The 22089-nt window shown below is 46.0% G+C and overlaps 1 protein-coding gene across 1 annotated transcript in view; it reads right to left on the bottom strand.

The window, feature by feature from the left end:
• Window positions 1-22089, bottom strand: part of scfd2 (sec1 family domain containing 2) — an 80144-nt gene that overhangs the window by 42298 nt on the left and 15757 nt on the right. The window contains exon 5 of the mRNA XM_086116397.1: window positions 17497-17672. Within this exon, the coding sequence (XP_085972523.1) occupies window positions 17497-17672 (176 nt within the window). The remainder of the gene's footprint in view (window positions 1-17496; window positions 17673-22089) is intronic.

Raw genomic sequence — 22089 nt, 5'->3', positions numbered from 1 at the left:
GCTTCGGCTGCACAAACATTCCCAGAGTCGTAAGCCAGGCAGATCAGCTAAACACACGATATTGGGGGGGGTGGGGGGCGGGGACGACCAGGCAAACCTAATTCCCCAAATCCACCTCGACACATCCATTCTTCTTGCTGCAACTGTCCAACGTTTTTTCCCCAGATTTGTTGGCAAAGCTCTTTCGTGTCATCTCTTGAACACAGTGCCAGGAGAGTGAAGAAAGTGCAAATATGGAAATCGGGACTGATTCTCGACGACATTTAAAATGGGGGGCGGGGGGTAGCTTGCTGTAAATTCTCGAATAAATCCAAGATGAGCAAATATAGAATACCCAGGAATATCATGACCTTTTTTCAAACTGTCAGACTGTCAAACCTTCAGAACCATCCACGCGAGGGGTTTTCTGAATATATAAAAGGTGAGGACAAGGGAGGCCCCTCATCCTTTCGGCACACAATCTAGAAAGGGAAACATAAAACATTTGGAAACCAGCCGTTTCCATCCACTTCCACCCAAGCGCTTATTCCAAATCAATTCACTTCCTAAGATATACTACCAAAAAAATAAATAAAAGTATTTTCTTGACTCAATACAATTTTCAGAAACAGACCAATATAACGCGAAACAACTCTTGAAAGGACAGATTTACAAGAGACGAGGAAGCGGATGCCTTGTTGGCCTGAGCTTGGCGGCAAAGATGGATGGCGACTTCGAATTCTGGGCAGGCAAAGCTCATTCCTCCCGTCTTCAAACCTTGTAATCCCCGGAGGCTAATGGATCACCCTTCACTTCCTCGGACCGCGGCTTACCAACACAGCACGCGGCCAGCGTTATAAAACAGAGCTTGCCAAAGGTAACGCGCGCTGACTTCTCTGAGGACGTACAAAGAGGGTTGTAACCAGCGGGTGTCCATACAGTAAGTGGTCAAAATAAATCAGGCGCATCCTCGTAAAGGATGAGTGGGTTGTTTGGATCCCTACAAATATGGTACTTAGAGAAGGGCGGCCCGGTGGACCAGTGGTTAGCGCGTCGGCCTCACAATGCAGAGGCGCGGGGTTTGATTCTGGCTGCGGTCTTCCTGTGTGGAGTTGTTTTCCCCATGCCTGCGTGGGTTTTCTCCGGGTACTCCGGTTTCCTCCCACATCCCAAAAATATGCATAGCAGGTTCATGGAACACTCAAAAATTGTACCTAAGTGTGAGTGTGAGCGCGGATGGTTGTTCGTCTCCTTGTGCCCTGTGATTGGCTGGAAACCAGTTCAGGGTGTCCCCCGCCTACTGCCCGAAGACAGCTGGGATAGGATCCAGCACGTCGCGCGACCCTCGTGAGGATGAGCGGATCAGAAAATTGATGCGTGGCAGAGATTGGTGATGGGTTATGTTTGGGGCACTGATCCGCTACTTCCGGCACGGATCGAGGGGATTCTGACACGAAAGGTACTGCTCAGTTACAGAAGGCTGGCGGTCTCAGTCTCAAGCCACGGGTTCTTCACAGTACAAAGAACCAATACACACAGGCACAAAAAACCCAAGAACAATGTGAAGAAACCTGATCTAACTCTGACAAATTTTGCAGTCTGCGGTCTGGAGAAGATACTGGACACTTCCAACCTGAGCCAGCTGGAGTGTATTTAAAAAACGCTGCTTTTACTCCAAGCATGGGGTACAATGAAATCTCAAGATCGTCATGGCATTCTGAAAGATCGTTTTCAAGGTAAAGACCCAAAAGCACACAAAAAAAAAAAAAAACACCAAAAGGATGCTAAACACCTGAAAAAAAGGTGACTTTTCTGAACGCACCCCCTCTGATAACAACCTCCAATGTGAACCTTTCCCTCCACCTTTTTGGGGGGGGGGGTCATCATGTCCCAGGTGGCTGCTGTCTCGCAACAAGTCAGCATCACTGACACTCCCTGACCTGTGTTCTAAATGAAGCCCGTCAGGCTGCCGTAGCGGCAATGACGCCGTTTGACTCTGCCCAAACGTGATGGATGATGTCTCGTCGTAAAGCCTCGTAACCGTCTTTCGCTGCGTCTCCTCCCATCCTCACCCCTCTTCCATCACGACCCGTCCATCCCGAGCAGATGGGAAACGCATCGCTAATGCCTCGTGCGTCTGTTTGCCGAGCGCCTGATCCAGCGCAGAGCCCCCCGTTCCCGCTAAACAAGGCCTGGCGGGCAAGCGTGGAAGCAGGCCCCTCTTCAAACAACACCGTCGGCCTCGCTGAGGAACGACGCTGTCACCGTGTGCTTGAAAAGTGCCAAAGTGCACCACTTAGCGTACAAATGCCGCTTGTTAGAATAAGTCATTTTCACACGACCGCTGTTTACACAAATCGGACGGGGCGGCATTGTGTTGAGCTGTCCAGTCAGTTATTTACGAGTGCCCCCTTCCTCCCTCCCTTTTGAGTTTTTCGATTGACAAGCTCAAAAGCCTCAGTCACCAATGTACCTAAATCATTTTTCTTTCTTTTAAAAGGACAATCCAAAATTGACAACTTGCAAAGAGCTGCTGTAGGCCACGACTCACATCCAGACGCTCACACTTAACTATAACCGGCCAACCCGACGTCAGCTCCCGATGAGGCAAAAGTATACTACAGTATGCACTTCTTATTTTGTTAGATTCTGCAATACTGTGCCGATTTTTCTTAATTAGAAATCCAACCAAAAAAAAATAAGGTGGCATTTTTCGGGGGGGGGGGGGGGGGGCGCTTGAAAAGGCATTTCAATTATAAGTCATGGTACCACAAAAAAGTATTTTCCTCTCATGACTAAGTGCATCTCAAATCTTAAAACACAACATTAAAATAAAAAAAATAAACAAACACTCACAATCACGCGGTGACTAAATATCCTTGATTGGACTCCGAGATCTGCAGTCTTGGGTCAATTAGTGGAGTCCAAAGTTCAAAGTAAACATGGTGAAGCTGCATTTCGCTGTTGTGCTGCTTGTTTTCTCTTCATGTGCTTAAACGTCAATGTACTGCTCAGACTTAATCAAGACCAACCAAAGAAACCACAAAATGAATTTATGCGGCAGCGCGATCAAATAATGGCGAGCACATCGCTATCACAGTCGACTGGTCTAAATTGCCCAAACCTGTCGGTGGGAATGTGAGTGTGAATATAAATCTATATGTGCGATTGATCAGCAACCAGTCCAGGGTGTACGAAGCAAGCCCGGCTCAGGGTCGTCATTTGGATCCCAGACGTCGTTTTTTAATACTTATCGTTTCGGCTTACAGCTGGATCTGTTTTTGCGCTCAGCATTCAGCTTCAGTCGTCTCGTGCTTCTTGGGGGCCAAACGTATAAAACTATACAAAGGCTACTTTTAAAGACCCGCAGTGGGCAGATTCAGTCACTGAGACTTCAGCATCTGGAGGAACTGGTCAGGAATTTTATCGATGGTCACTCTATGAATCGGCCATCCGTGGCCCGATCGTCGTTATGAGTTTGTGAGTTCTGAAGTAAACATCTTCAAAGGGACTGTTGGGGCGAGTGAGCCATTCCTCTTCCCTCTTTCCTCTTCCCTTTCAGCTTGAGACGTTAGTGTGCCTATGAATCTGAAAAAGATGCCCCCAGGCTCTCGGCCAAGGTCTGGAAGTGGTTGAATGTCACCCGTACTGCGAGTTATTATTACGTTCCAGAGAAGTTTTCTGAAGTCATCGTGACTCTCGAGATGACAACTGATCAGAGGAAGTTCTCGACGCTTGATCTGGAAGGTTTTCAAGGGGTTTATTCATTTAGCGAGAATGACATTTGATGGAAATTTCAATTTATTTTTAACCGCTTGTATAGAAATTTATAGAAGCACAGAACTGCAAAGCAGACATGCTAACCACTAGGTCTGTTTTTTTTTGTTTTGTTTTTTAACTCACAGAAATGACACATTTATGTGCATTTTTATGAGAAAAAAAATGAGTAGGCTTTTGTAAAGGGGGCCTGAGACCAATTCCGTTGATGTGAACCTGCAGGCTTCAAAAAAATATTCCTAAGCATATCTACTGGCGGGGCTGAGACGTACTTGCCAGAAAGGCTGCATTCCCTTAGCCCAATTACAATAAATGGAGACCAAATGCGCCCATGTTCGTAGAGGAGAACGTACTTAAGCGAGTTACACGTCCACAGGATCGCTTGCCACGATGAACACGTGGATGAGGGGCTCTGATTGGCCCGCAGAGGCTTGCTGATCAATTTTCACGGTCACGGTGCGCACCAGTCGGTGCCAAAAAGCTAAGCCGATCCAGCTCTCTGCTCCACTTTGGATCCAACTTTCTTTCGAGCTGTGTATTGGTATGTGTCCCGCATCTTTCTTCTAGTCGCCCATTGTTTTTTGTTTTTTTTTGCTCTTGGAAACACATGTGTCTCTGTTTGTGCCTTTGTGGGTGTTTAACCCTTTCATGCACCCTGTAACCTGATAACATCTGTCTACTGTAGTAACCGCTGTCCCTGAAAGAGTTAAAAAAAAATATCGGGGAATGAAAAAGCACAGACAAGGAATCATCTGCCCCTTAACTTGCCATTTTCTCAATTGTTGATTTTTCAAAGGCCGGCGATTCACACTCGCCTTTGTGTTTTTGCAATCATGCTGCAACGCCGACATATTTACACGCTGCCTATTGTGTGTTTAACATAGACAGTAAGTCACATCATGCACGGTTTGTTCAGTTTGGGTGGTCACCGGCGTTCACAGAAACTTTTCATCGGAGAGAAAATTCATGACTTAAAGAGCACAATAAACATTTAGGCCCCGGGAAAACTTCAAATAGCGCCATCATCCTCTCGTAAACACGGCATGAAGAACTTTTGCTGGTGCCTGAAAGTGATCCATCTAACATCCATCAAATTTTCTATGAAGCTGTTTTCATAAGAATGTGCGACAGTTTTCTCTTTATAGCATCCGTATAAAATTAGGTGGAGGTGGATCCGATCCCAGTTGACTTTGGGGCGTAGCGTCGGGCTACACACCAGACTAGTAGTGCTTCTCATTTGTTGTCATCCTGGGACACGCAGTTTCCTATCGTTGCAAAGTCCAAACCCATTTTTATAAATCATTTTATGTGTTTAAAAGTAGCCTCGGAAAGGACATACTTTTTTAAAAAACTATTTTGGAAACCCTGTTTCAAATGAGTTTGACATACCACTAAAAGCACGTTGCTAGCTACGACGCCCCCGTTGGCTAAAGGCTAAGCCACAATGTAATTGTTTATGGGGCCAACTTGTGACAAGAGCACATTTTCTGTCACTTACCTAATGTGTTCCATGTGGGATCTTGGTACACCTTTGTACTGTTCCAAAAAGAAAAATCTGATTTTTTTTTTCAACGAGCTATCCTTGACCGACCCAAAATAGGGAAACGGCCCATTTTTGGCTCCCAACCCACTAATTGAGAATCACTTCCTGAGACTGTTGATAAGTCAATCAGAGAGCGTAAAATAAATTAATTAAATACAATAAAAACACAAGGGACCTAAATGTCAGCAATAATACATCTCAACAAGTGCCAGAATAGTTTATCAAGCGTCTACAAGATTAACCAACCGGTGTATTTTGAAAAATATTCATTCACTCTTAATTGTCACTGAGCCGTTAGGCACAAAAGCAGCTTTGCATGAATAGATATTTATGGATATATTTTTTTGGGAATATGACAATGTCAGCTCATTGTTCACAAATGACGATAAGTTCTTCAATGTTTTGCTAAAGGGGCCTCGTCATATTTCCATCGAACTGAAACATTCCGATCAAATTCTGCAAGGTCCTGACTTTTGGAGGTCTTAAACACGATTATTCCAAGCGATTATCCTGCGGGGTGGGGACTAATTATTTTCTCCTTGATCTGCTTGAAAATGGTCACAGACGATAATCATTATTAAACCTGTTCAATATTAACAACGGGAATTCCTCGTGTGCGTTGGCAACAACAAATTCGGCCGAGCTATGGATTCACTTATTGGAAAGTGAAACGGAATGATTCGGAGGCATTAAGAATCCAGGCTAATTAGCCTAGCTTCTTCGATATGTGTTTCTTTTACTTTCTTGCCAAACTGCTGCCTCTCACAGGTGAGTCTTGGTATTACAGCAAACATCTGGTTTTGGGGGCGATGTGGCTGGGGAAGACATTTAAGTGCTGTGCTACTCATTTTTTGGACACCACCGAGCAGTAAAACAGTAAGATCATAGTTTTAAGGGGACATCGGTTGTATGTGTAACACTGCTTTCACTGGTGCTTTTTTGCATGAAACCCCAAAAGCTAAAGAAAAAAAACCAAAATTGCAATGAAGACTTTTGAGACGCATGCTTCCCAAAATTCTGGTCGGTTTCGACATTGTTGGACCGCAATCAAACACTCCACCTGACCGCACAATGAAAGCCCGCCCCCATTGAGCTATGAGGTTACAAGCAGATCGGCGCCCCCGGGGTACTATGGGTAATTAATGGCAGAGCAATGGTAGCCAGAGTCTGTATCCGATTGACCCAGATTGACCCTCCTTGGTTTGTTGCCGTGGCGATGGGTTATTCTTCTCTCTGGGTGACTGGTTGAATCCCTGGGGCAACAAGGTGGGCACGAGGAGGGGGTGGGGGACATGGAGCTTCAGATGGGTACCATTACACACTTAGCAAAGAGGAGTCCTTGTGTCACCTTTGCTTCACCACCGGAGGGGATCGACCCCCCCCCCCCCCCCCATGCCCCCCAAATCCTGCTTATTGCCCCTTTCATCTCCATTGATGCAAGTCAACGCTCACCACGGGCAGTAGGGGGCGGTGTCAGACCACTGAGCTGACTGCGGAGAGGATCAGTCATTATTTGGCCAAGCTTGAACTGACGTGTAGCCGTCAATCAATGGGGGCTGATGGTGGTCTAAGAGAGCATTGTTTTAGTACTCGACAAACTTGAGCCCTTTCCATCGACAATTTTTCGTGGAAACATGACCACTGAAAAAAATTTGGTCAAAACCAAGCCAAGCTCATTCGTTTTGCAACAATATTGACATCTTTAAATCAAGTCCGTCCTTTGAGAGGACACACATTTGAGGAACTCCTCATTGACTTGAAACCACGGGTGTCAAAGTCAAGGCCTGGCGGCCAGGCCTGGCCCCCGCCCGTGAAAGCAAATCAAGCATATCAACTTCCGTGATGCTTGCTAAAGTCTGAAGCAAAATTTTTAATTGTCATACGTAATCCGTATGTGTGAACAAGCCATTATTCTTGACTTTTGATTTTAAAACTAGTTACCCATCAAGTTGTTGCTCACTGTGTATGTAATATGTGGACGTGGTCAAACATGTATATGGTTTCACAAAATCCACAATCATAACGGCCCTCTTAGGCAAACCGCAAAAATGTGGCCCGTGACAAAAAATGAGTTTGACACCCCTGCTTTCGACGAACTGTCCACGGTTCTTGTAAGGATGCGGGACCTCTGTTATTTGTATACTTTTGAGATCGGTGCTGTTGCCGTAACTTAGGTTAAAAATGTTCATATTTAAAGACCCAATTTTCTTGCTATAACATAAAAATTGATCGAGTTCCACTGTCAGAGCGGGCGTGGGCCCTTGGGCCGCCAGTTGCCCCCCCCCCCCTCCCCCAACCCGGGCCTAAATGTGCCTGTATCATTATCTAATCTAACAAAAAGAGACAGTCATAGGTGTTGGAATGCTGCTGTCTCCATTTCAGATGGGACACAAAGACGCACACGCTACGGTCGGCTGACCTTTGCCGGCCTGCGCTCAGCAGGTAGTGACAAATGAGCTGATAGTTAATCTGTCCCGAGGTGGAGCTTTTTTGGCTGAGGGAGCGGAGGACAGAGGGCTGGTTTGTGACAACAGGAAGCTGAACCCCCCTGTTAGCAGAGTAAGCACATTAAAAGGATGAACGCATGTACGCACGCACGGCTTCACATGCGCAGCTGCGTGGGGGTCTCTTTGTCCCCTCAAAATTGAATAGAGGAGAGTGGAAACTCAGGTATGTGGGTATCTTGTCCTTTGAGTGATGGGGGATGCTGTTATCGGTGCGGGGAGAACCCGAAAGAGAAGGCGAGCAGCGGTAGTCAGGACAAGTGTGTGGAGCAAGTGCGACTCAGTTACAAGTGTGAATGCCAACTGGTTGCCGAGAGGTGCGTTAGGTTTGCTGGTTGGAAAAGCCAAAAACAGTCAGACTGACTGCGGGGGACACCCTGAACCGGTTGCCAGCCAATCACAGGGCACACAGAGACGAACGACCATCCGCGCTCACACTCACACCTAATGATAATTTGGAGTGTTCAATCAGCCTGCCATGCATGTTTTTGGAATGTGGGAGGAAACCGGAGTACCCGGAGAAAACCCATGCAGACCCCGGGAGAACATGCAAACTCGAGCACAGGAAGACCGCAGCCGGGATTCAACCCACGACCTCTACGCTGTGAGGTTGACATCTGCTGATTTTTGTTGCGTTCATTTTGTGTTGTCAAGTTAAAATAATTTTACTCAGCCAACTATCGAAATCTGCATCAACCTGAAAAAAAAATCTATTGAGGTTGGGTCCTAGTGATTGGCAACGGATTAATCACATTTCAATTCATTTCGATGGGGTAAAATCATTGCACGTACAGTTAAAGCTTGGTCAAAAAAAAAAAAAACTGAATGAAACTCATTAATTGGGTATGTCGAAGGTGATGTGCCAATCACAAGTGGTCGACTGGTCACTTCTGTTCGGGGCACAGGGTTTCTCGCCACCAAGCTTCTTCTACGGGGTGAATACACGGCACTGTGGGATTTTTCTATTCCCCTCCAGTAGTCTGTGGCGTCTTCTTGGTTCAAGCTCAAATGGAGCCTGACGCCACCAGACCAAGGCAGCAGACCACACTGACCCGATTCACTCAGGACGGAGGGCTCTGAGAGACCCTCTTCTGAGATGCTGATGGGACCACCTCATACAAGTAGCGCTCAGTGTGGCTTTGGGGGGCCGCGAAAGGGAAAAAAGAAAAAAAAACACGATGCCAAAGAAATACTCCATTTATTGTTGATGTGGGTGTGCTTAATGGTGTTGACTATTCTCGTTGCTTTTGTTCTCATTCGACATACAGTACAGTATATCAAATGCACAGTGGAGTATTTCCAGTACAATTGATGGCCAGCGCTTATTGTTATGTCGAGTTTGGTGAGACAATAGGACAATACTGCTGACTACTTTTGCTGCTTTTGTTTACATTGGAATATCGTATGTGCTTATTTCCTTCTCAACTGCGTCTGCAGGATACATACATACATGTACAGTTCTATGCGATACACAATGCTGCTGACTATTGTTCCCGCGTGTTTATATTTTTTGCAAATATCATATGTAGTCTAGTGTGTTCAGTTGGATTTCATTCTCAATTGCTTAGATGTCGACTTTAAATTGGTCCGTGCAGTAAATTGTTGGTGACTTACGATGCTGCTGACTACTATTGCAAATTTTACTTACATCGGCGTAGATCATACGCGTAGTACAGCGTTTCCAGTTACATTTAACTAGTCTGTCAATTATTTATTGACACGTACGTCGCTGCCTACTATTGTTGCTGCTGATGGTCACTTTGTGTACGTCATGTAAATAATGTATAGGACTGCTGTGATCCGTTGCATTCTCAACTGCTTATATGGAGACTACTTTATGATGCTTTAATTATTATTATTTTTTGTAACGCTACAGTACACACAATTGCTGCTGTTCAATTGCACCCCCCCTCCCCCACCCCCACCACCACCCTGACAAACTACCAAGCTCCTGTACAGTATGTGACTGCACAGTGAGATTTTTGGATGTCATCCTATTGCGTGATGTCCGCGTTACTGCCGCAAAAACAGATTTTTGTCCCCCCGTTTCAGATGATCCATCCGTCCATTTTCTAGACCGAAACCGAACATCATAAAAAGCTTATTTGATTCTATTTAAAAAATGCCATAAAGAGCGTTGCCTCAGCAGTGACCACAAAATAGAATGCACATTTGCAACTTGAGACACAACAATGCAGAAAGGGGAAAGGGGGGTGGGGGTGGGGGGAGTGCTGCTTAAGGGCACGGTGGCATCCAATTTAACTTCTCCTGCCTTTTCGCAAAGCTCTAACTTGGGTCAACAGCTATTAAACCCAAAGCAATTCCCGACGGTTTCAATTCAGTGAGTCGGGACATGGGTGACATTTAGCAGAAAGACGTTTAGCGGGAACAATTAAAATGCAAGTGCGTGCGACTGGCAACCGAGCGGCAAAGGGGTTGAATACGAAACGGGTCGATTGATTCCCGTGCTCATTGATTTTTACCGCGGGACGCGGAAAGAAAACAAGTGCGAAGGACTGGCGGGCAGGATGGCGAGGCGATTAGGGATAAGTAATACGGAGAGCGGAGCGAGCAAGGTAATGATAACAGGAAGTGAGATGAGTTTGTGTTGCGGCCCCCGGGCCCACCACTCCATCACCTCTGTTAAAAAGGTTCCCCCCTATATAAACAGCCGTCTCTCCGCCTATTAAACAGATAGTACATTAGGCCTGAGCTGCGCTGAAACAATGTAAACACAGCCGTCTCAAGGTACCGTGGATGAGAGGGTGTGTGGTGGAGGGATTTCAGATTGGGGGGGGGGGTAGGGTGCTATTCCGGGGGTCTTCCTGGGGAGTGAACTGCATCAAATGTGATCATCTCTGGCCAAACACAGGAAGGAAGACGCTCGCTTGATAACACCCCCCCCAACCCCCCTCACTTTATAAGGGAGGGTTGCTTCAAACACAGATGGTTGGATAAGCAACGGTTGCTGCAATGCGGTGTAAAGACGACAAAGGACACGCAAAAATGATACGAAAAAGACTTTTCCAAATTTCAGTGGGAGACATTAGAGAAAATGGGTTTTTTTAATGACTGGTAGACAATTAATGTCGGGAGTGCCTGCCCACCCGTCAAGTGTGAAATTAAACGACCGAGTACTTCACTTTTTAAATCTTTTGTTTGCACCCCGTTCCTGATAAAAAAATGTCTGTGGGGAAGCTGCGTTGGCTGCAGGCGCATATTTCACCCACATTTAAAAATCGCATTTTTGTCATACATCAGTGTAGGAAGTGCACCCCAAGTAGCAATGACGAAACATTGTGGACCCCTCCATCATTGAAGTCACCCATCCCCGGCATATCCAAATTGACCCCCCACCCTCCAAACTGGTCGCCAGTTAACCACAGTCCTTCAAGCTTCAATGAAACAAATGATTTGGAACAGCTCATCGGGCCACAATAGGATGAGGCAGCAAAGTCATTGACATGGTTTTAACCTTTTCGGCTTTTTGGGCGCAGGACAGTGTTGCTTGGGGGCCTAAAAAGGGAATAAAAAGAAGATGTAAGAAATGTGGAGGGACGGGGGAGACAGTCGGTCCTGGTTCTGAGGCTGTTAAACAGTGGGGCGACTGGAGGAGGTCAACGCTGGACAACTCGGGCCCTGCAGTCATTTGCACCCCTTTGTCCCAATGCCCAGCAGTCTCCATCTTCCATGGGGGGGGGGGGCGCTACAGAGATGGCAAAGACCAGGGAATGTCTGGGCTAGGGGGGACAGACTCCAAACCCTGAGGGGGGAAAAGACTTTTCAAGACTTCCCCCCCCCATGACTTGTCTTGTGGCATTCCATTCAGATAAGACGAAAGTCAACTTTGGACCAATATCAACAGTTTCCTGCATCACCCGTCGGAATTATGCGATCCAGATGCTTCATATGCGAGCGGACGCAAAGCATTCTGGAGGATAGGCGCGACCTCGTAAATCTTGAAATAACAGGGCAGTGACACGGGCTTTATTGTCAGTCGGGATGGCTGCTGGACGTATGCAAGCGCCACTTTTACAGGTCAACGTGCGTGCAGGAGAGAAGGGGGCAAAGGATAAAGGTGAAGGGTCTGGCCATTCCGCAGAGGCATAAATTGACACGTTGCTAAAATGCTTCACAGTGGTCCCACGTTTGTGCTTTAGAAAAAAAAAAAGGAGTAGTGTGTCGATGTGAGCGCCTTGGGCACCTGGGGGCAGTATAATACGGAGAGATATATTGCACACGGAGCTCTGAGCTCCTTCGTAAGGCGCAGCAGTATTAGTTGCTCTTCAAAGAGGATAAATAATACCTGCATAAAGGCGATACGGTGGTCGACTGGTTAGCACAGGGGTATCAAACTCATTTTTGTCGTGGGCCACTTTTGAGTGACGTCTTCCCTCGGCCGTTATGACAGTGAAACCGCAAAAATGTTTCATCGCATTATGACTTGGAAGGGGAACAAAATTATTGCAAAAGCTCAACGTCATTTATTACAGTTGACAATTTGACATTCGGTACATTTTTTAGCTAGGATGCAAGTTGACACACATGATTATCTTTCGGGGGGAGGGGGGGGACACATAAAATGATGTTGCGGGCCGGATCTGGCCCCTGGGCCTTGAATTTGATACCTGTGGGTTAGCACATCAGCGAGACCGTTATGTGAGTTGGTGCTGCTGTTTCAGTTAGCAACTGGGTTGAAATCGGGTTCGGAAGTTCATTTCATGTCCATGTGTCATCATCTATTTGAGGAAGCGCATCAAATTCTAAACGCGTCGTCACGTCGACGAAAGCTATTCAAACGACGGTCTCACCAATTGGTGACATCGCCAACTACTGTTCTGGCATGCACATTGCAGCCTTCTCTGTGTTTTTATTTTTATTTTTTTCACGCCTGTATTAAAAGGGACATTTTTGAAAAACTCAGGGAAAAAAACCCCAAAACATTCTTGGTCCTTTTCGCATAAACACACCCAAAGATAAGACGAAGGCTGCAGTCACAGAGGCTGTTTTCTCGTGCTCAGTTTTGGCGTGTATATACACAACATTTCATGTCAAACACAAGACAGGCCGATAAGAGCCAGGCGGGCGGTTAGCGCGACCCCAAGGGAGATGAGGCGACACGGGGGCCTGTTGCAGTCTTCGCATCTGTGCAGCACAGTGACCGCTCAAAACTCTTGGGCTTGAATGTTTGCAGAGGCATGCCCCCCACACCCCCCTCCCGCTCTTTCTAATCCCAGCAGAGCGAGGCAAGCGGCCGCGGGGTTAGAGGTGAGCTCGTCTCTGCCGCACGCCTGTCGTCAGTGCAGCGTTAGGCGACACACTCACACACACGCACTAGAAGTGCCAAAAGTACTCTACTAGTTTTTGTAAGGCAAAAACAAAAACATCACTCTGTCAAATTTGACTTATAAAATTTAAAAGTGTGTCCATTGAATGCACTGAAACCATGCCCTGCTCACCCGTCAACTGTCAATCAAATACTTCGACTTCGACCCGAAAAATGGATGCTACTTTGCCTAGCCACGTACTTGACCTTGACATTGACCTATTACAGGGATTTTGAGTATAAATTCAGATGCTGTGTGTTAAAAAAAAAGACTGCTAAAAGTAGAAGTGTGATTAAAAAAAAAGAAGAAAAACCTGAATATTCAAGTAAAAATCCAAAGTGAATACTACTCCTCAATCATCGCTAACACCCCATTTGAAAGTTTTCCTGTTATCACCTCGCATAGAGTTGAACTGAGAAAAAAAAATGCTCAACACAACTTTGCTGCAAGCTAAATTGTGACAGGACTTAAAACCAACCGTGCACTGCAAAAAGTGACAAGATCTGCATGAGCAAAAACAAACAATAACAAAAAATCCTAAATTAGCAAAAGACAACAACTGAACAAATACACCCTACCTGTATGTGTTTTTCAGATTAGACTGACCTGTTTTTTCAGCTTTCTGACACCCCAAGAGCTCAATCAATAAATATTTCCATCAGGCTTGACTCTACCGACCAACTATTTGTCTTTATTTTTTTTTTACATTGCGTTGCCCTCCAGATCAAAACAAAATGAATGAGCTTTTTTTGACAAAGAAGTAGAAAGTACAGATATCCGTTTTGAAATGTAAGGAGTAAAAGGAAATGGTCATCAGATAAAATAAATATTCAGGTAAAGCACAGACAACTGAACAAAACCAACAGAAATATGCACCACACACACACACACACACACACACACACACACACACACACACACACACACACACACACACACACACACACACACACACACACACACACACGTGAAAATTATGAAGTGTCAACATGGCCCACCAGTCTGCGCTCTATGGGTGGCTCGTTGCGGTAGCGCCTGTTTAGCTTGGTTTGCTCCGGGCGCACGGAACGTTGACGGGAAGCTCGGTTTCGCGTGCCCTGCGCCGTGCCGGGAAAGGGAGAAAGAGGGCGTCTGTTGAGTTTCACCCGAACGGCTGTGCCACCCATGTCCCGCATCCACCCGCCCTCCTAAATTCCAGCCTTTCACACCGTGCCCTCGTCTCATGGCAGTCCACCAGAGGAGGCCCGTCGGTACGAGGCGGCCTGCTCGAAGAGCTGCGGCCATGAACCGGCGGGTCATAAATCCGGCCAGAATAAACACTCACATTAAGCCAGCACTCTGGAATCACTGCTTATGACCTCACGGCAGAAAGACCCACCAAGGTGCCAATGACTTAACCCCTTCAGGGACAGCGGTCACTACGGTGGACGGCTTATCGTGTTATCAGGTTACAGGTTATCATTACCGGTGCATGAAAGGGTTAAAAAGTGCCCAGGTCGGTTTCAACCTGCTCAAAATTGCGAGGAATATATGGTTCGCATTTTGAGCAAAGCATCAAAGCGACTGAAATGGTAAACAGATTTTCCTACTCCATCGGTTCTCAATATTTTGACACCAAATACTACCTGGAGAAGCTTACTGCAGACCATTGGAAGCCGTAGAAAAATTCTCCAGTAAAACAAATAAATAATAATTGATGATTCAGTTCAAATGTGTTGCACATGAATGTTAAATAAATATTGCACCATAATAAATGTTCAAAACGAAACAGTAAATGCACTTGTAATTCTAAAAAAGTTAAATACAACTGAACTGTGCTTGGGCAGTGACTCTTTCACATACCACTAGATGGAGCTGATATAGCAATCAACGCCCAACTCAATTCAACCGCACTTGTCGAGCACTTTAACACCAGCCACCGCTGCGTACAAAGTGCTGTACACGGGATCAATCAAGCATCTACGCACCTACTTACAGAATGTAACCGCGATGAAGTCACTTCCCATTTCATGGCCTTCCTCGATTCTTCAGAATTCCGCCAAGTCAAAAAAACGTCCAAATCTATTGACGTTCGCTACGCAGTTTTGAAAATGGCCCTTTGGATTGCGTCTGCGGTATTCCCCCGGCTAGCTCCCAGTTCTGCGTTTACACCCTTGCTACAATTGCTTGTTCCAATAGTTTTTTTAACGGCTTTTTAACATTAACCAGCCACGTTTGAATTTAGAGTGTCGTACCACCTTATACGCAATACTACAGACAATAATTGATCATATTTGAGTAATGTAGTATCGTCTGTTTGCATGTGTTGCTGCTCCGTTATGTTAAAGGAGCAGTTGAAGTAAGTTTTTGCCGCAGCGTCGATGCTAATTTCTGACTGCCCGTTTAAAATGTTTCCTATTATATTGTGGGCTTTAGTTAGAAATGACATGGTCTGGGAGAACATTTTGGTGTTCAAAATATAGTAGAGATGTGTTGAGAGAAGTGTCTTCTTTACATTTCCTCAAAATTATGTTGTATGATAATCTCCCATTTCTTGACAGTTTGGGGCGCTAAGGAATATTAAGCAAGTGTGTTTTAATATGTTGAAATGCGTATAAAGGGTATAGGAGGGGCAAAACAATTTCAAAGAATGTTTTTAATACTGTCTGTGTTTTTTTTTTTTGCCGATTTTCATCTGTTCTGGAACGTATCACGACAAACCGGGGGGATTCACTGTATTTGACTCACAATTTCCAAATTTAGCTCCCGCTTCATGTTTTGCAACATATTGGAGCATATTTGCAAAAGAGAAGACGGTGTCAACTGAAAGCCAAGCGCTGAACTCGGTGGCCCTTCGCCTCAGTGGCCTGACGTGCCCGCTATGCGGCCCGCAGCACAGCTGGGGCGGGCTGGAAACAACCCCCGCTATCCCGAAGGCGACGGTCGCGCCCGCAGCGGCCCGAATTTCAAACACGTCGACCGCCACGGCGGGCCGAAAGGAATTTTGTCGCGCAATTAATCCGCCTCCGCCCCTCAAAACCGCAGCGCACACAACTCATTACCTGTAATGCCTCAATAAAAGGGAGGCCAAGATCAACTTCTGGCATGGTGAGATTGGATTGGCAAAGCACGGCCGACGGCTAACCGGCTAAAATGTTCTAGCGTGGCACTTGGGCTGAGAAAGTTGAAACTCAGGTAGTGCAGGCGGTCAGCCGTGGGAGAGAGGATCAAAGTGGAGCCACGGAGTTAATGGACGCTGGAACTTTAAGCCCTGGAGTCTTCCTTCTCGTTTTAATAAAACAGCGACCGCCCGTAGCTGGGGAGCAGGACGTTTTGACGAGCATGTTTTCAAATTTTGACTTTTGGCACCAGGCCTTTCGATATTTTCCATGATTTACTTTGATTAAGTCGGGCCGAATGCTCCTCAGCCCTGCTCTGCTTTGAGAAAAAGTGAGACGAGACAAAGGAGAAGATGTTTCAGGACGATTCGGTTCACGTCATAACATGACACGAGTACGCTTTCACCCTCTAAATATCATCGGACAGTTTTCCCTTCCAGCAACATTTACTGGATGTGAATATTTTCCCTCCAAACAAACTTGTTGACCAAGTGAGGAATCTGCTTTTTTTTTTCCTCTCCCACCCACTCAGTCAGTTCAAAAACATGTTAGCCACGGGCGAACAAAACCACAGACACCCACTTACCTGCGCAGTCCCAAGCAAACTAAATATTGACCCAAGGAAAAAGGTGTGAATGGCTAATTGCAAGCTAATTCCAATTTTCTGATGGCTAATGGCGGCTCTGGAGTCGTAGAGCCGGGAATTTCAACGAAAGTGGCTTGGTTGTACATTTTGGTCTTAATTCTCAATGTGTTGCTGCTCTGTGTGTTGCGTTATTATGTTAGCATTAAGCTACATCACCTTCGTTCGACGAAAATATCTAGTTTGGTTGACCATTTTTGTTGCTGATCGGTGTTTTAATGTGGCAGGTTTTTCTCAGTCAATATAATGACAACATCTCCAGTATGCTAATTTCAGTTAGCTTGTCTATGACGATTAGTAATCTATGCTATCTTGAAGATGGTGGACTTTTGATAAGGTTTGGTTGAACATGCATTGCTCTGTAGTTTTTGCTGCCCTGTGTGTGCTACATTAGCGATTTACAATTCATGTAACATTTATGCTAATTTTGGTGAGAGATTTTTTGGGGGGGGGGGGGGATTTCATGTTATATGTTAGCCTTAAGCTAGCGGACGTTGAATAGAGCATGTTTAATCAGTTCAAGTGTGGTAGAGGTAAAATTTGGGGTGTTATGGAATGTATCCCCGCCGAAGAAAAACATGGTCCACTGTATGGTTTGATTGTCCCGGTGCGAGCATTAACTGACCTGCAGCAGCAGCCTCTCAAAGGCCAGGCATGCGTCCCAGCGGGGTAACAGGGGATGTCGGAGAGTCTGCGCCGTGGCCAGGCCCAGCTGGAGCACCCCGCAGTGAGTCTCTAGCGCCCCCGCGTCGCCTCGGAACGGCCGCGCATAGGAGCACAGCTGCTCGGGGGTCACGCGGCCTAGGGAGGCGAAAGGAGAAGACGCCGTTATCGCCGCAGCGTATACATCATCTGCAACGTTGAAAATAAACAAAGGGGCGCAAGGACGGAGCGGACACACAAATTGGGGTAATGCATCCTGATGGGAACGGCGGCATGTGGTAACAGTAAAAATAGACAAAAGGGGGTGAGCAGCACCCTGCGCACTAGTGAGTCAACACGATGCCGAGATGGACTAATAAGAGGGTGACTAATACGTGTGAAGCCGAGCTGCTTTGGGATTATTTACAGAGAGCCCCGTGAAGACGCGCGAAGAGCAACACCAGGGAATGGACGGTGGGGCCTCGAGGTACGGGGACGAGGGGCATGCATTTAACTCCCCCGTAACGACCACGTTTTCATGTTGATGCTCCGAACCAGCACCAGATGTGGGAGTATTTCCTGTTGGACTCGGACGGCCGGTGTTTTCTTTAGCGGAGCCAAACACATGACTCGAGCAGCACCAGGACACACGGACGGGAAGCGTCCAGAATGCGGAATAATTTGCAGAGTTCACACAACTCATTGGCCACCAGGACATTTGGTCTGTTTGTCCGTGTGCAGAAATCCCTCATTTAGTCGTGGTTCTCGAGTCACAAATTCATCGATTGTGTTCCCTCTCTTTTCACGGGTGATATGTTGGATGACACCCCGCGATACATGAATCCCCGCAAAGTCAAGGTTGACTTTTTTCCCCCCCAATTTATACTCTTATCAAGCCATTATGAAACCCCCAAATGGTTTCCACCCTTGTAATACTTGTTACAATTATAACTTATAAATACAAAATGAAAAATAAATGCCAGCACTGCAAACTGTGTGTGTACTTTTAACTCATTCACTCCCAAAGATGTATTTAAACGTCTTTTCAGACTAGGTCCAGAATTGGCTGGTACTGAATGAGTTAATGGACGTTCTTTGTCTTCATTCAGAAGACAAGGAAGATGACGATGATGATGACGGCAACAAAGAAGACAACGAATGCAAAGACAGTGAAGAAGAACAACAACAGGGGAATTCACGTTGCACTTTGGCTATAACGTGACACCGGTGAAGAGCCATTTTAAACTACAAAGGAAAATTTTTACGTAGTTAATCAAGCGGACGTTTTGTCATCGTCGTGTGCCGCGGGAGGTGGACGTCACATCGCTCACATTATTTTTTTTGTATGGAGCCCATAATCAGCAGCTCGTGCTTCAACTGTTTCCTTGTAGTGCCTGACACACTGGGCGCCAGCGCCCCATTTTTGGGCGCTCACGCTCACACCTAGGGACAATTTAGAGTGTTCAATCAGCCTGCCATGCATGTTTTTGGAATGTTGGGAGGAAACCAGAATACCCAGAGAAAACCCACCCAGGCCCGGGGAGAACATGCAAAATCCACACAGGAATTGAACCTGGTACCTCTGTACTGTGAGGTCGACCACTGGACCACCGGGCCGGCTTGAAGCAGTTCAATTTGAGCATATTTCCAAACGCACGCACGATGGGAGAACTCGGATTTTGGCTCCAGCGAGCTCGAATGTTCACAGTCTCTGTTTTTGTCAAACAAAACAGCAACGAAAATGAGGTGCGAAATAGCGAGGGAAAATTGCATTGATGATTTTTTTTTTCTTTCTGGAATGCTCTAAGAAGGCCACCAAAGCACCGTCTTGATGGGAAAGCAGTATGTATGGCGTCAAGGAAGTACGCTGAAGTGAAACGTCTTGTCGCTGCAATCGTGTTTTCACGCGTTCATCGGGAGATTTCCAACAACTGCAATAATTCAGTTAGCAGTTTGTAGCGGGCATTTTGGAAAAATGCTAAGCGCCTGTAGGAACCCAGAAGACATGACACTTTGTTTCACATGTGCAAGAGGCGATACTTAAATTTCCCGGAATTTAAAAGGGAGCAAGATTACAAAGCTAAACACTGTTAACGCAAACCGACAAGACACTTTTCCAATGAAAGAATCTGTAATGTTTTGAAGCCAAATACGACCGTCAACAAAAGGTAAGTTCACGTTTCGCGCTGAAATTAAAGCATTTTCACACAAGAAGCTTCAGTGCGAGAGCCTGAAAAGCTCTATTGTGAAGATATCCCACTGTAAAAAGAAAAAAAACCCTCCTGGCAGTGTAAACCTCTCAGCTTCACCGGCCTTGACGTGCCAACCATAATTCAAGCGCAGAAACTCATCCAGTGCCAGGGCCAAGCTAAACTCGGCCGGCTAATGGCCGCCTAAAATGGTTCGCTGTGTTTGTCGAAGGGAATCATACTTTTAACGGCAAGGCTCCCTGGACCACGTGTGCAAAAGCCTGTTCTCGTTATCAAAGAACGGGGATGAAATTGAACCGTCATTGCTCTTATTGATGCTAATGAACGTTCAGCGCGAGTCATTCCGGGGACGATTCTCCAAAAAAGTGTCGAGGTTTTAGAAAAACAGAACTGGGGAAAGTGGGACTCCATGGAAGACCGTGCACAAAGTGATCTGATCACAAGTGAGTTCACACTTGGCGTCACTCTGTGTTTCAATTGGCCACATGAGATATGAACTGACGAGAACACCGACCAGCAAATACACACGTCCTGCATTCCCCCTTTGCAAGGACAGACAGCGCCGCAGACATATAATGCGTTATTTTCTTAACCGAACACTGTTTCTTAACAACGGAGAGTAAAAGCATGAGTTGTGTTTTCACTCCTGGGGGCAGCACTTCATCGACTCGCTGACAAATTTGTTTTTTTATGGCAAAAAATTGTACTCTATCATAGTGTACTTTTAAAAATATAATAACATAGATGCTATTCGTTAGCCCGTCTGGGCAATTTACCATTATTTATTAGCAGAGCATACACAACATGCACTGTAATTCTCTTTGTTTGATGTTTTGTTTGATGCTAAACTCTATGTGGGAGTAGCATTAAATGGCTACATGCCTCTTTTTTGAAGAATCGACCAACACACTGCTGTGATTTGAAGTGAGGAGAGTTAACTGCCGCGATACAGAACTTGAATCTCAACTTTTTTCCCTGAAATAACAAAATCGTCCGGACAAAGGCTCAGAGTTTCTAAATAAATAATCAGAATTTAAGGTCACTTGTTTCTGAATGCACCAGTTTTACAGGTTCATTCTTACAAATGTGTGGTGTTTTTTTGTTGTTGTTGTTGTTTTTAAATTCACAATTCGATATGGACACCAGAATTCACAGCAGGATTCTCAAACTGTCAGCGATTGGCCTCAACTGATTTCACCATTAACTCTTAATGATAGAATCGAAAGGGGAAAAAAGCCAAAACACTTTCATCAAGCAAAATGACTGTACGCACCCGTCGGTGTCTGCATGATGGATGTGTGCCTTTACAAGGCGTGGCCTAGTAAGTGGACTCGCATTGGCCAGTTAGTCCCTGTGAGAGTGGCCAGGCGTGAGCTGTGGCCCACAGCAGTGTTCTCGTTCGGTCTCATGTGTTTGGCGGTTTGTCCCGTTCACGGTACGGCTGAAAGTGCATTACAGTGAACTAGAAAGAAAACCTTACGGAGCCGTGACGCAGTTACACTGACAACTTCACGATTTTGCCTATCTTTGGTTCTTTTTGGAACGTAACCGCCGCCACCTCCCCTGCGATGAACGAGGGTTCACTGTACTGCGCTCTAAATAAACCGAGCAGCTGGATGTGCCGAAAGATCGAGTGAGGCTGAACCGACGATGAAAGTCTTGAGGGATGCAGAAAAGGGCAGGAGGGCAAGCGATGATTTAGTCGGGCTACTTGAAGACGACTGTAGGTGAGCGGGGGGTGGGTTTGAGGCTAAGTGATGTCGGATGTCGCATTCGGGGGGGTGAGTTGTGGCCCACCTCAGCGGCCGGACAGCCTCATGAGTAACTCTCCGTGAAAGGGGGACACCGGGAACAAACGATAGAATTTTATTTACGGGCCCAGAGAGTGGAGAAGCCGAGGACATTTTAATGCGCGCTCGCCCATTGAGGGCCCCTTTGACGCTGTAAAATGTGTGATTGGCGATCACAGGCTGAAAGAGGGCACCGCAGATACAGTTCTTCACAATTCTGTTGGCTTCTTTTTGGGGGGTTGATTAAAAACACATTTTTCATTGTTAAAGGAGATGGATGCATTAAAAAAAAAAATTTTTTTTTATTCCACAATGTGAAACAGTCCCCAAGTGTCTTGTGACATGTATGTGACAAGCGTTTCTTAAAAATTCCTCAAGGCTTTAAGAATGCCAGCGCCATTGTACTTGTTGAAAAAGCCGTTTTATGGTTTGAATTTGGTGAACCGAACCACGAGCGATCAAAATCCTCGAAATGTGAATTTTTTTTGGCGCGCCGTCACACACCCCTTAATAAATCGACAAGATAATACACACGGCAAAGGATACGGACATCTGCGCAACGACGATATCGCCGTT

The sequence above is a fragment of the Hippocampus guttulatus genome, chromosome 7, assembly GCF_054856545.1.
Source record: "Hippocampus guttulatus isolate MCC_2025c chromosome 7, RoL_Hgut_1.0, whole genome shotgun sequence".
Taxonomy (NCBI): Eukaryota; Metazoa; Chordata; class Actinopteri; order Syngnathiformes; family Syngnathidae; genus Hippocampus; species Hippocampus guttulatus.
Note: the sequence above shows the minus strand (reverse complement) of the source record. Positions and strands in the feature narration are given on the sequence as shown.